Below are 15,125 nucleotides of genomic sequence, written 5' to 3'. Positions count from 1 at the left end.
AATGACCTTCACATCCGTCCAGGCAGCCCAGAATGGAGAGTGTTTTTAGTTTCCCACCAATGTACCTCCTGGTTGGCAAGTCTCTCCAGAGCAGCAGAAGTCAGAATGGCCCCTCCCAGCCTCCAAAGACTTTCATTCTGGTCAGATACCAGCCCTCACCAGAATATTTAAGTACTACCAACACAGGAAACTTCCCAATTTACTATAAACCTATGTTGGGATTTAATATGAGACAGATCTGTCTTGGGCCTCCCCCATGAGAGTTTAGTGTAAGTACCCAAAGGGTCCAGGAATCCCCATTCTTGCCTGCTCCCTCCAAAACAAAAACCCCAAACCCCATCGCTGCTTTTGTATCACACAATCACAGAAACATCTCAGAGACAGAAGGACCTTCAGCAGCCATACCTGGCCAAGAATTCCCTCTATAACACAAGAGACAAGTGGCTATCTGGCCTTTGTCTGAAGACCTCCAGGGAGAGGGGAGCCCACTTAACTCTGGAAGCAGCCCACTCTGCTGTTGGTGGGCTCTTTTTTTTCAGAGGCAAGCCTAAATTAGTCTTTTTTAAATATCCACCCTTTGTTCCTACTTCTGCCCTTTGGGGCCAAATGAATCCTTCTTCCATAGGACAGCCCTTCAAATACCTGAAGACAGCTAGAATTCCCCTCTCCTTTCCTCCTCTCCCCAAGTATTCTCTTCACGAGTCTGAACCACCATAGTTCCTTAAATTTCTGCTCATTCAACATGAATCCAAGGCCCTCCATCTTATCCATGGCCTTCCTAGACCTGAACGCAGTATTTCAGATGTGGTCTGAACAGGTCGTAGTACAGAGGCATTAAGACCACCCTAGGGCTGGGTGTACCTCTGGTAATACAGCCTAAGATGGCAGCCATATCATGCTCAGCTTGTAGTCCCCTGAAATCCACAGATCTTTTTCAGTCAAACTGCTATCTTCCCTACACATATAACTTTTATTTATGAACCTGATTTTTTTTTGAACCCAGATATTAAGATTTTGCATTAGTCATTGAATTTCAAATACAAATTATTTTATTCAACCCAGTGTTCTAGACTCTCAGGAACTTTTGAATCCTGGCTTTGTCACCCAGGGCTTTAAATCATCTATAAATCTGATGAGCACACCATATGTCTTTATCCAAGGAATGGATAAAAGTGTTAACTATTAACTATTAGGGCCAAACATAGATCCTTTCAAATTGTTATCTTGGTTCTAGTATGCCACAATTTATAAATTAAGTATAGGACAAGACATTGAGTTATGGAATCCTCAAATTAGGGATTTCAGCAAAGCTGTTCCCAGATCCACAGGGAGATTGTAAATTCCTTTACATCTTTTTGGGTCAAATCCTGGGAGGGTATAGTGGGTATGGTGGGTATGAGAAAAGGCACAGAGAAACCAACTTACAAAAAGCATGTGACTCAGAAGGATTCCCTACTGAAAGAAGACTGTCCCCACAAAGAATAAGGACCATACCAATGGCTTCAATAGTTTAGAATGGAAACAGATGGGAGGAAAGGATGCCTACCTGGACTTCCCGTGTATGGTAGGCGATGATCAAACCCAGAAGGATGATGGTGGACAGACTGATAAGGCATTTCAGGGCCAAAGAAAACATGGAATCCTGAAAGGGAAAAAAATGAAAGAGAGAATTAGAAGACAAGAGGAGCAGGGACAGAGTGGAAGAAACAATCTTATGTTACTCTAGGACAAGACGGGAAAGACCAACTAACTATTCACCAGGTGCCCAGAGGAGTGTGATATTTCAGGAGGCTCTAAGAGTAGGGATGACAACGGAACCTTTGGAAATGGGTGAGTACTTCCTAAAACCTACTTTCATAAGAACTTAGAATTAGAGCTGAAAGGGGTCTTACAAGACCATCAAATCCAAATCCCTTCATTTTTACAGATGAGGAAACTGAGTCATAGAGAGGCTAAATAACTTGGCCAAGGTCCCACAGGTAGCAAGTAGCAGAGACAGGATTTGAACTCACATCCCCCAAACCCTATTGCCATTATACCATACTGTGTTCACTTCTGGCTTATGGCTCAAAGAAAGGACTATTGAGTAAGAAGAGACAAGCAGAACAGGCAGGATACGGCAGGCAACAAGAGTGGAATTCTACAGCCAAAAACCAGAGCCCACCTGAAAGGAGAAGCTGGACAGTGCCTCCTTAGCAGCGTTCTGGCCTCCACTCCTTTGCTCCAGTCCTACCTTCCACATCCTCTGAATAGGAGGTGGGGAGTATCCCACTGGGAGACCAAAATAAAACCTCGCCCCTTCACAAATAGTCATTAAATTTGTGGCGGCGGGGAGGGGTCAGAGCCAAGATGGCAGCTTGAAATTCATCATGGCAGCTAGGTGGTAAAACAGTGTTGGGTTTGGAGTAAGGGAGACCTGAGTTCAAGTCCTGTCTCAGACATTTACCAGCTATCCAACTCTGGGCAAATCCCTTAACCTCTCTCAGTCTCGGTTTCCCATATATAAAAATGAGGCTGCTAATAATGATGATTACCTTGCAAGGTTGTTGTGGGGATAAAATGAGATATACGCAAATCGCTTTGCAAATTTTAAGTTGTTACATAATAATAAGAACAAGTAGCGTCTATATAGTGTACTAGGGTTTGCAAAGCACTTTACATATGTTAACACATTGAATATACAGATGCTGGCTATTAAAGTACATACTATGTGCAGCCCTTAGACCAGGACAAGGAAGAGCCAATTCTTTCTCTCATAGTGCTTACTGTCTAAGACTCGTACATCAAGAAGAGAACGTAAAATGAAATCTTTTCCAAGAATTCTACTCCTGTGTCCCGTTAGGTCAGGGGGGTGGCCCTGTATCCTCCACTTTCTCCCAACTTCTAGATACTCTCCCTCTAAAGTTACCTTACCATCGTAACCCATCCTCCACTCAGCAGCCAAGGTGATTTTGCTAAAGCATAGATCCGCCTGAGATATTCCTCTGCTCAAGGAATTTCAGTGACTGCCTATTACCCTTAGGATCAAATGAAAAACATGAAGTTGGCATTCAAAGTTCATGTTCTAGTCCCTTCCTATCTCTGGTTGGCTTATGTTTTACTCTATTCATTGAACACTTTAATCAGTTCTGCCAGCCTCCTTGTAGGTCCTTGAACACGACATCCTGATTCCCGTCCCCCATCACTGACAGCCTACCGGGCCTTCATCTCTTAACTTCCTAGTTTCCTTTGAGACTTGGCTCAAATCCCACCTTCTGCAGAAAGACTTTCCCGATCCAGCCCACAGCAGCCCTCCCCTCAACAGCTCGTGTCTTCCCAATGAGACTTTCTCCATGTCTGTCTCTCTCTCTGACTCTCTTTCTCTCCTTGTCTGTCTCTTTCCATAAATGTCTCTCTCTCTCTCTGACTCTCTGTCTCTGCCTCTGTCTCTCTGTCTCTCTCTCTCTCTCTCTGTGTCTCTCTCTGTCTCTGTGTCTGTCTCTCTGACTCTGTCTCTCTCTACACACATACACATATCTATACATCTCCATGTACATACAGATATGTGTGTGCACGTATATACATATATATCTTGTCTGTGCCTGATTATTCATATATTGTCTCATCTATTGGAATGCCATCTCCTTCAGGGCAGTAACTACTTTTTGTATTTCTTTGTATCCATGCTTGGCATATAGTCAATGTTTATAATAAAGGCTTTTTGCCTCACTGACATATGACAGCCCCTCCATTACTCGTTGATTGATGAATTGAGGAGAGGCAAGCCCCAAATGGGGACATGAAAAGTCGGACATGACTGAAATGACTGAATAACAACAGTAACATTGTGGCATAGTGGAAAGAATACTGGCTCTGGAGTCAGAAGACCTGGGTTCCAATTCCACCTAGGATGTTTATTATACGTGATCTTGGGCAAGACACTTTGATTCCCTGGGCCTCCATCTCTTCTCTTTTTGGCAGTCTGTAAGCATTTATTAAGCCCTTACCTTGTGCCAAGAATTGTGCCAAGGGCTTCCTCAGTTTCCCCATATATAAGATGAGGGAGTGGACAGGTTGAAGTCCTTCTGTGATCTACTTTGTACATATCTGCGTGCACCTGTGCACGTACATGCTGTCTCCTACCATTAGAACATAAACTCCTTGAGGGCAAGGACTGTTTTTGCCCCTTTTTAATGTCCCCAGCACTTAGCATAGAGCCTGGCACATAGAAAGTGCCTAATACATTTTGGTTGACTATTGGCTTCTACCAAAATGGAGTTTCTTAGACATCTGTAGCTCTGGAAGTGGGGAAACCCTCCTAATACTGAAGGAACACAAGAACAAAAACCCTTTGTAGGCAAAAGAAATAAAATTGGAATTTGTTGAACACCTACTATGTGCAAGGGGTGGCTAGGTGGCACAGTGGAGTCAGGAAGACCTGAGTGCAAATCCAGCCAAAGACACTTACTAAGTGACCCTGGGCAAGTCACTTACCCCTGTTTCCTCATGTATAAAATGAGCTGGGGAAGGAAATGGAAAACCACTCCAGTATCTTTACCAAAGTAGGGGAGGAGACAAATGAGAGAAAGCCATAGTCCTCTCTTCAAGGATACTCTTCTCTGGAAGTGCTTCTTGGCCTCTAGACACAATCCTTACTCCTTCCAGGAAAGCCCACTAGGACCCGTAGCCTCTGTAGAAGGCATCTGGAGTGGAGGGATAGTAGATCTTTCAGGGCAGGGTCAGTGAAAGGAAGAAGAGCTCAATCTACTCTTAGGTGGTACCCCTAATGGTCTAGAATGGCAATTCTCAAACTTTTTGACCTCAGGATCATTTTAAATTCTTTAAAGCATTTTGAGGACTCTTCCAAAGAGCTTTTGTTTATGTGGATTATATCTTTCTATATTTACCATATTAGAAATTATAACATCTTAGTGTTGTTATGAAAATAGTTTTGACCTCGTGGTCCCCCTGAAAGGGTCTCAGGGACTCTTAGGGTTCCCTGGACCACACTCAGAAAACTGCTGACCTAGCAAATAAACATGTCTTCTAAGGGAAATGAACTGGGGAATGATTCTGGAGATTTTAAGCTAGGCAATATTCATAATTTTCTTCTCATAGGAATCTGAATGCACCAGGGCAACTTCTTTTGTCTCTGTGGAGGGGTTTAGATGTGGTTCATATTGATCCCTTTTCATACCCTGAGCCCTTTGCGAGGCAGAAGTTGCCTGGATTTAGACCTCAAGACTATTTCGACCTTTTCAGAAGGCAGAGTGAAGAAGATGGGGTTGTTTTCTGGCTATGGCCAGAATTATCTTTCCACTTAAATGGCTTTGGCCTGGTCAGAGACAAGACAGATATTCTGGGTCAGTGGAGTCTCTGGGAGCATTATCGAGCACTCTTTATGCCCTAGAGATCATATTTTTGCCAGTAATCTCCATGGTATGCCAATAAAGACACACACACACAAGTCATTTTTAAAAAAGATAAATTTTAAAATAAATACAGTTGGATCAGGTCAAATGACACTGGCTTACTAAATTCCATGGGGGCTGGGCCCAGGCCTTATCTAAACCTTTACTCTGCCCTCCACTGTCCAGCAAAGTCTCTGCATACATACAGTGGCTGTTTAATAGGCTAAAGGCTATTGAAGGCTAAAAGATTGGAATAGAAAATTTACTTGTACATTTAAAAATGGAATGATTTTCTGTGCTTCTTGGCAGAGTCAAAACAAGAATTGTTTACAACTGGGGCATGTGGCAGAAATAGTGTTTGGGGCTCAAGCATGGCCTCAGTTGGGGAGCGAGAAACCACACTGACCTATAGGTAGTGGACAAAGACCCTGGCATCAGGCACTTAAGGGCAAGGCTAGGGCATAAAGGTGAAGGGGTAGGAAGCAGGGAAGGGCAAGAAAATAATCACTCCAGCCCACCATCAAATAGCTTTCTATTTAAACCTTGCTAACCAGGCGCTAAACTTGATTGTTCCCACAGCTGAAGGACATTGCATATGGTCCACGCCCTCTAAATTAGGTGCCCTAGAGCAAAGTCCCAGTCATCCTGCCCTAGTCATGGCTCTGATTCTTGGTCTTTACTGGAGCTGGCCACCCTATAGTTTTTTGATGACTAGGATTGACACAGGCCTAGTCAGCCTCTTGCTTAAACATCCTCTCTCCCAACAGGGTAAGCCCAAGAACATTTAACACCGCTTTCAACTAGTTCACATCTAGGAAATAACAAATGAGATCATAGGGCTGGAAGTAATCTCAAAGTCATCTGGTCTCTCCCCCAGTCCACCAGGGAGACTGCACTGGAACCTGCCTAGTTTTCATGGAATCCTTCATTCCACCAACTACCACTTAATCTTTATTATCTTCTATGAGAAAAACACCGAGGGAGATAGAAAGATGATTGAGACATAGTGCCTGGTCTCAAGGAGTTTACAATTTACTAAGAAAGCTAAGATGTGTACAAACAAAAATAATATAAAATAGAATTCTCCACCAAAGACCTCCTCCAGTGCCTTGTAGTGACACAGTAATGACCCAGGCGTTATGTCAAAGCTACTACCTCCTCCTTTTATGGCTACTGGTCATGGCCAGAATTTTTTGTTCAGTCATTTTTCAGTCTTCATGACCCCACTTGGGGTTTTGTTGGCAAAGGTACCGGAGTGGTTTGCCATTTCCTTCTCCAGCTCATTTTATAGATGAGGAAATTGGGGCAAATGGGGTTACGTGACTTGCCCAGGGTCACACAGTTAGTAAGTGTCAGAGACTGAATTTGAACTCAGGAAAAGGAATGCTCCTGAGTCCAGGTCTGGTACTATCTCTACTACTCTGTCCACCTATCTTCCTACTTAAATTTCCCTGGTTCTCAATGCCTAGGCCAGCAGGGTACAAACTCTGACTGATCCTTTCCAGTAAGAAAGGCTTTGAGAACCCGCCTGGAGATGTTCATCATCAAAAGCTCGGCCTCAGGGTGTTTAATTTTTCTTGGCTACAAGAACCCCAGGAATAGCCTCCTAAGGCATGGAGAGGTCTGCAGTGTTAGAAGGAATACGAAGGACAAACAACTCCCCACCTCTCCCCTTGAATCCTCTGAATTTTGGAAGGATAGAAGAGAATAGCAGCAGATAAAGAGGTATGAACAAGACGCTGTGTGAGCTCTAAGGAGACTATCACAAGAATCCAGGTGAGAGGCACTAAGGACCTGGGCTAGGAGAGTGGCGATGGGGAATGGAAAGGGACAGACATAAGATAAGGAAGGAGTCAAAGACAACCAATGTCATTGTTGTTTGGGCCAGCTTAGGTGGTGCAGTAGATAGGGTTCTGGGCCTGAAATCAGGGAGACTCATCTCCCTGAGTTCACATCTGGACTCAGACACTTCCTGGCTGTGTGACCCTGGGCAAGTCACTTAACCCTGTTTGACTCAGTTTCCTAATCTGTAAAAAGAGCTGGAGAGGGAAATGGCAAACTACTCCAGTACCTCTGCCAAGAAAACCCCTGGGCAAGTCCCTTAACTCTGTTTGCCTCGGTTTCCTCATCTGTAAAAATGAGCTGGAGAAGGAAATGGCAAACCACCCCAGTATCTCTGCCAAGAAAACCCCAAATGGGGTCACAAAGAGTCTGATATGACTGAACAACAACATGTCCTAGGACATTTTTCAGTGATGAAGCAATAGGTGATTAAAGGAACTATTTTTTCATTTGATTTCAATTATTTTTTTTTAAACAACAGAGCTTAGCACTAACCTCTTTCATTGGAAGGCTGGCTGATTGCTGGATTTGAATCATGGTCATATTACTTACCAGCTTGTGGCCTTAAATAAATCCCTTCCCCTCTCTGGGACTCAATCGTCCCATCTGCAAAGTGAGGAAGGTTGCGCTAGGTAGCCTCTAACATCCTTTCTCTCTAGATCCGGGGATTCCACACTTCATTGGGTCATCTTGCTTTGTTCTTATCAGAGGAGACAAGAAGTCAAGTGTGAATGAAGTGAGGAGCCCTTTGTTAGGAAAACACTTAGAATCTGTGTCAATCCTCCTTGTCAGGCAGTAGGGGAGAGCGCATCTTGAGTCTTTCTTCATGATACCGCTCTAGTCTATGGAGACACCTTGACCAGGATTATATTACTGTTTGTGGTATTCCATGTAAATGCCTGGGGATCAGGGACCACCTATTAATGCAGAGCCCTTAGTAGACAGGACTGTCAGGCACCTGATAGGCTTCTAGCGATAGACACAGCTGTCAGGTGTGCAGAGTGGTTAGGCAGGTGAAAAGATCTCTAGATTTAAAGTCGGGGAGGAGGGGTGGTATTAATTGTTTTTGTTCAGTCATGCCTGATTCTTTGTGACCTCACATGAGGTTTTCTTAGCAAAGGTACTGGAATGGTTTGCTATCTCCTTTTCTGGTTCATTTTACAGATGAGGAAACTGAAGCCAGTAGGGTGAAGTGACTTGCCCAGGGTCACACAGCTAAGCGTCTAAGGCCAGATTTGAACTTAGGAAGATGAGTCTTCCTGATTCCAGGCCCAGCGCTCTATCAAATATACCACCTAGCCACCCTAAGACACTGGAATGGTTTGCCATTTCCTTCTCCAGCTCATTTTTACAAATAAGGAAACTGAGGCAAAGAGTTAAGTGACTCGCCCAGGGTAACACAGCTAGCAAGTGTCTAAGGCCAGATTTGAACTAAGGAAGATGAGTCTTCCTGACTTTGGGGCACACCACCACCTAAAGTCAAGAAACTTGCATCCAAATCCTGGTTCTATTACTTTGTAGCTGGATGTCCTTGGACAATTCACTTCCTCTCTCTGGGTCTTAGTTTCCTCATCTGTAAAATTGGGGTATTGGGTGTAGGCTAGATGATCTCAAAGAGTTATTTCATGCTAAATCTATGATCCTAAGTTCTCTGATCCTCATTTTCTTCATCTGTAAAATGAAAATAGGAGGGGGCTCATCAACATAATCATTATCAAAGATTTTCTTGGAGTAAATTCTGGGTGGGAAGAGCAAACCAAAGAAAGAATATGACTTTTGGGGGGTCAGCCCTTGAAATTGGAGTTGGTCTGAGTAAGCACCAAGTCTTGGTCACTAAAAACCAATCAGGAACAATCTGTGTTCTCTTAACAAGGCTCTCAACCAAAAAGGCACACCTAAATTGTCCATGGGGAGATGCCCATCAGGTATCCCAAAGGTGAACCATCCTGGAAACTCATCAAGCCCATGAAATTGATCAGAAGACTCCGCCGCTCTGCCCTCCTTACCCTCGGACACCTAAGTCCAATATTGTCGGAGGGACCAAATTGAGATCACATTGGTAAATTACTCCATTACAGAGAAGTATGACTCAAGTGACAGTTATTAAGCACACCATGTTTCAGCGCCTATCTTTGGATCCATAGAATCGCTAGGCCTACATCATAGAAAGCTATGTTAAGGGTGAATAATTGGATTACTGAATTCCGGAAGAGAAAGGGAACACAGAGGTCATTTAGCCCAACCCCCTCATTTGTTAGAGGAAGAATCTGGAGCACAGAAAAGTGACTCCTCTATATTCATATGGCTCATATGTAGCAAATGCAGAATGTGATTCATAGGACATATTTCTATTGTGCTTTAGGATTTTTCAGAGTTTCTTCTCATAACTACCCTGCGAGGTGGATCGGTTGTATCAAACTTAAATAGAAATGGGGACCACAAATCTGTCATTAAGGATCCCTGCGGGGTGCACATTGGCTTAGAAAACCACATATGAACTTCATTCAAGTTCTCTCGTATTTTGGTTAGTTTTGCTAAATATTTCTCAGTTGGCCATTCTTGGGAGTGTTACTGCTGTGTCTGAAATCTCTGAGAAAGATGGCAGAAGTATTGTTACCCTTGTTTTGTAGATAGGACATCAAGTCCCAGAGAAGTTAGGTAACTTAGCCAAGGTCACAAAAGAATAAGTCTCGGGGCGGGACTGGAACTCTTATCTTCTCACTCTTTTCCATCACACCCAAGAGTTCCAACCCTATTTCCTTTGCAACTAGAGCAGAGGCCAACAAACAGTGAGCACCTTCTGAGCGTTTGTTAACTAACATTCAGCTGTTTGGAGGCCACAGGAGATGTCATTAAGAATCTGGAGTGGCAGCCCCCCAAAGTGGATCTAACAAGGCACTGTCCAGATTTGACAGCTGCTGTGCAAGCGGATGGGAACCAAGGCTGGCACCCAGCCACTGACACCAGCCCACATCAGGCCATCTGTCCCCACAGCCAGGCTCCCCTCATTCACTCGCATGGTCCTGCGCACACCTCATTTGCCCCTCCAACAACATGCTAGCTTCCATTCCCTTTCACCGTTAGCTCGGCCCCCGCAGCTTTGGCAGAAGGTGATGGAATATCCGACTTGGGTTCCTGATCCGGCTATATAAATTGCTATGCTACCCAGCATCAGAGTTTACAGAGGAAAGACCAGAATTATAATGATTACAGTAGATCTTCCTGGAGGCTCTGAAGTTTTGAATGTGTTTTATCATTTGAAAGCAAAAAAGAAAAAATCATCTATCGCCCTTGAGAGATATTAAATGAGAAATCACAGCATTGATTAAGCACAGGAGGTACCTATACCTTCTATAAACTCCATCCAAGCTTTATATTATGGTTGCTGTTCCTATTATTAACTAGCTCTGATATGGTGCCTTACAACTGGCAAACTACTTTACAAATATTATCTTATTTTATCCTCATAAACCTAAGAGGCAGGTGCCATTATTATCCCATTTGGCAGATGAGAAAACTGAAGCAGGCTGTAGTTAAGTGACTTGCCTAGGGTCACACAGCTAGTAAGTGTCTAAGACTGGATTTGAACTCAGGTCTTCCCGATTCCAGGTCCAGCATTCTACCCACTGTACCACCTAGCTGCTTCATAATGTTTTATGGTCTAATGTTCCCGCTAGCCAGGCTTTCCCAAGTCCATGCAACTGCTAGTGCCTTCTCCTCCAAGATGACTTAGATTCTGCTTTACGTGTTTTGTCTATATCTATGAACATTTGTGTGTATATGTGTGTGTGTCTATGCTGTCTCCCCTGTTAAAATTATATATGTGTGCATAGCATGTAAATATATACACATACATATCTTTAAGGTTTGCAAAGTACTTGCACATGTTATCTTATTTGATTCTCACAAGCTTCTGAAGTAGGTGCTTTTTTATCTCAATTTTACAGATGAGAAAACAGAGGCTGAGAGAGGTTTAGTGACTTACCCAAGGTCATCACATATAATATCTGAGGTAGGATTTGAACTCAGCTTTTCCCCACTCCAAGTCCAGCCTTCTATGCATTATACCACCTAGCTGTCTAGAATGTGAGCTCCCACAGGGCAGGGACTCCTTAATTTGTGTTTTTGCATCCCCAGGGTCATACACATTGCCTGGCCTGTGACATGGGCTGAGTTAGTGCTTGCTTGATTGAATGACTGACCTTCTTATTATCATCCCTGAGACTCAGAAGGCTTTAGTGGCCTGGATGAAATGGAATATTTTTGTTTTTCTGGCAAAGGATGCAGACATCAAACAATAGACAGAATAAAGATCCTATGTGCACCCTGTGTTAGGATACATCAAAAGTACTGTGTGTGTGTGTGTGCACGTGCGTATGTGTGTGCGCACGTGCGTATGTGTGTGCGCATGTGTGCCTATGTGTGTGTATGTGTGTGCGCATGTGTGTGCATCAGCGCTCCAAGGCTCTGTAGTTCCATTGGTGTGCATACACTTTCCACCCCAATAGATCCGGACCCCTTGAGGGTTGCTGGGCTTGAACATTCATTCTCTTTTGCTGCCTCACTGTTGATGACCAGCTTAGCTAGCCCAGACCTTAGACACTAAGTCCAGCACAGGCCCCACAGTCAAAGCTTTTCTTCTTGGTCAGAACCACAACTGCATATACTAGGCTGGCATTGCCCTCAAGGTCACCTCTGTGCCACAAGGAGGCAAGCTGGGGTCAGAAATCTAGAGCTGGAAGGGCCCTTTGAGATCATCTCGTACAACCCTTTCATTTAACAGAGGAGGAAACTTCAGCTTGGAAGCAATAAGTGGCCTGCCTGTGATAACATGGCTAGGAAATTTCAGAGGCCTTCCTGACTCCTGTCCCCTGTATCAAGGCCTTTGGCTATCAGAATGAGGGTTTTAGTGCAACTGTGTATATATCTCATGTTACAGATGAGGAACTGAGGCAAACAGGGTTAAGTGACTTACCCAGGATCACACGGCTAATGAGTGTCTGAGGCTTCTTGACTCCAGGCCCAGAATGTTATCCACTGTGCCACCTAGCGGTGTGCATGTATGCATGTGCATGCGTGTGTCCATATATGTATGTGTACATGTGTACGTGCACATTGTGTACCTGTACATACACACACATGTATATACACACATATCTTTGCCAAAGGTTTTTTGCAAACTGACCCCAGAGCCAGTGTTCTTTCCAATGTGGCATGCTTGGCATGCTGCCTCTCACTCTTCTTAGCTCAGACAAGCCTCCCAGACTTTGCCACTTGATTTAATTGGTATACGGTGGGGAGGGGGGGGGTGCCAGAAGAGGCTGAGTACTCCTGGAAGTCAGTCAACTAACTCATTACTGACCAGTGAAACTCCACAGAACCTCTCTGCGACATTCATTTCAGCCCTAGAAATATGCAGAAATAGATGGTTAATATTCTAAGGAAACTGAGGAAAGTGAGTACTATGGGATGCCTGAGTGGTCCAGTAAGAGGCGAGACATGTGTCTGTATAAATACACGTGTGTATGTATACCTGTGTGTAATCATATGTATATACACTCATATAAACACATGTGCAATACATGTATCATATATACACGTACATGTATGCATATATATTTGTAATCTTGGTCAATCTCTGTTTACCTCTGTTTTCTCATCTATAAAATAGGGATAAGAAGGGCACCCACTTGCAGGGTTACCGTGAGTCTCAAGTGAGACAATGTCTGTAAACACTTCACAAACGTTAAGGAGTTCGATAAATGCCAACTACCATTATAGCTATTCCTCTGAGTGTGTGTGAAACCACATATTGAGTGGCCACATTTGATTAAATGTGCACGATAATAAGTGTGACATCGTGTCTGTTTGTGTGCATATAGGTGAGTAAATGTGCATGCCTGTTTTCCAGGGTGTGACTCTAGTACTTCTGTGAGTTTGTGTGAGTGTGTAATGTTGCTTCATTTTTGCCTTTATGTCTCCAGTGCTTGGCGGCCCTGCCGGGAACACGGTAATCATTTGATAAATGCTTGTTGACTGAGTGTTGTACTTGGAGGTATTAGGGCAGGTCCATTGTGATTTCCTGAGACTAGAACCATCCAAAGGGATCAGCAAAAAAAGTCAAAAGTCAATGTTAACTCACTTTGGCATCTAATTCACCTGCAAGACTTCCCTAAGTTCTAGTGAATGCAACTTGGGGAATTGATTCTCAACTACTTTCTTTTAATAATTTAATATTTGCCCCTCAATTTCATGGAAAGACTCCAAAATTGATTGATATTCAGCATTAGCAGAATATTGTGGCTCTGGAATGGATGTCCTAATTAGACACTCTTGCTAATTAATGCTATGCAAATTAAACCAGCCCCTTATTCACTGCCAAGTAGCACTGTCTTTTTCCTTGTTACTTATCTGTAATGCATGGTTCCTTTCCTTAGACCCAACACTATTGCAAATAAATGAGATCTGACACCATTTCTCCTCTTCTGTCCTTTTCCTATTTTCTCTTTCTTTTCTATTCTCTACTCCTTTCTTTCCCATTTCTCTCTCTCTCTCTCTCTCTCTCTCTCTCTGTCTCTCAATCTCTCTCTCTGTCTCTCATAGGATGACAGCATCAGAGATAGGAGGAGCTTCAGAATCCATAAAGTCCAATCTCCTGATTTTGTTGGTGAGGAAAATGAGTCCTGAGGCGGTTAAGTGCCCAAGGTCATATTGGTAATAATTGTTACTGGTAGGATTTGAACCTGGAGTCAAAGACTCCAGAGCCAATGGGTTTTTTTTCCATTGTAGCATATTACAACAGCATTATAGCAGAGCCAATGTATTTTTCCATGTAGCATTTTTCTTTTCTTAGCTAGGACTAATCCTTCCAGACTTCCCCACTTGATTTAATTGGCATGGGGGGGCGGGGTGGTGTGGAAGGGGAGGAGAAGAGGCTGAGTACTCCTGGAAATCAGTCAAATGCCTCATCACTGACCAATGAAACTCCACAGAATCTTTCTGTGACATTCTTTTCGGCATTGACAATATGCAGAAATATAAAATTAAGATTCTAAGGAAACTGAGGAAGGTGAGAAAGTACTATAAGATGCCCGACTGATCCAGTAAGAGGCAAGTCATGATTATGGAAGCTCCCTAACTGGAGAGGCTTATGTAGACCACTGCTCAAACACACTTACCAATGACACTAAAGTGAAACAAGTTTAAGAATAATGATTCGAATGGAATAATGATAATAGCTAGCATATGCAGCACTTCACGGTTTCCAAAGCACTTTACACATCTCGTTTTGTCCTCACAAGAATCCTAGGAGGGAGGTGCTATTATTCTCCCCATTTTACAGATAAGGAAACTGAGGCAGATATCAATTAAGTGACTTGCCCGGGGTCACACAGCTATGATGTGTCTGAGACAGGATTAAAACTCAGGTCTTCCCAACTCCAAGTCTATGCACTGAACCACCTAGTTGTTTAAATTGGTGGACAGAAATTCCCAGTAGCAAATACTGCCAAGTATTCACTTCCTCCAGCCCAGAAAGAGGTAGTGTGGTGCAATGGAAATAGCACTAGTAGTAAAGTCAGGAGACCTCAATAATACAGGAGGAGGAAGAGGAAGGAGGAGGAGAAGAAGAAGAAAGATGCAGGTGTAGAAGAAGGAGGAAGAGGAAAAGGAGAAAGGAGAAGGGGGAGGAGAAGAAGTGAACAAGAAGAAGAAGGAGGAGGAGAAGGAGGAGGAGGAGGAGGAAATAGTGGTAGTGGTGGTGGTGGTGGTGGTGGTGGTGGTGGTAGTAACAGTAGTAGTAGTAGTAATGATGGCTGGTATTTTATAGCACTTTACATACAATCATTTATTTGATCCTCACAGCAATGAGGATCAAAGGCAAAGAGATGCCAT

General features: G+C 43.5%; 1 protein-coding gene across 2 annotated transcripts in view; it reads right to left on the bottom strand.

Annotated features, from left to right (window-relative positions):
- Positions 1–15,125, bottom strand: part of KCNN3 (potassium calcium-activated channel subfamily N member 3) — a 291,621-nt gene that overhangs the window by 199,657 nt on the left and 76,839 nt on the right. For both annotated transcript variants that reach the window (XM_036756376.1, XM_036756377.1), the window contains exon 2: positions 1,547–1,642. In XM_036756376.1, the coding sequence (XP_036612271.1) occupies positions 1,547–1,642 (96 nt within the window). The remainder of the gene's footprint in view (positions 1–1,546; positions 1,643–15,125) is intronic.

This window comes from Trichosurus vulpecula, chromosome 4, assembly GCF_011100635.1.
Source record: "Trichosurus vulpecula isolate mTriVul1 chromosome 4, mTriVul1.pri, whole genome shotgun sequence".
Classification (NCBI taxonomy): domain Eukaryota; kingdom Metazoa; phylum Chordata; class Mammalia; order Diprotodontia; family Phalangeridae; genus Trichosurus; species Trichosurus vulpecula.
This window is presented reverse-complemented; position numbering and strand designations above follow the sequence as displayed.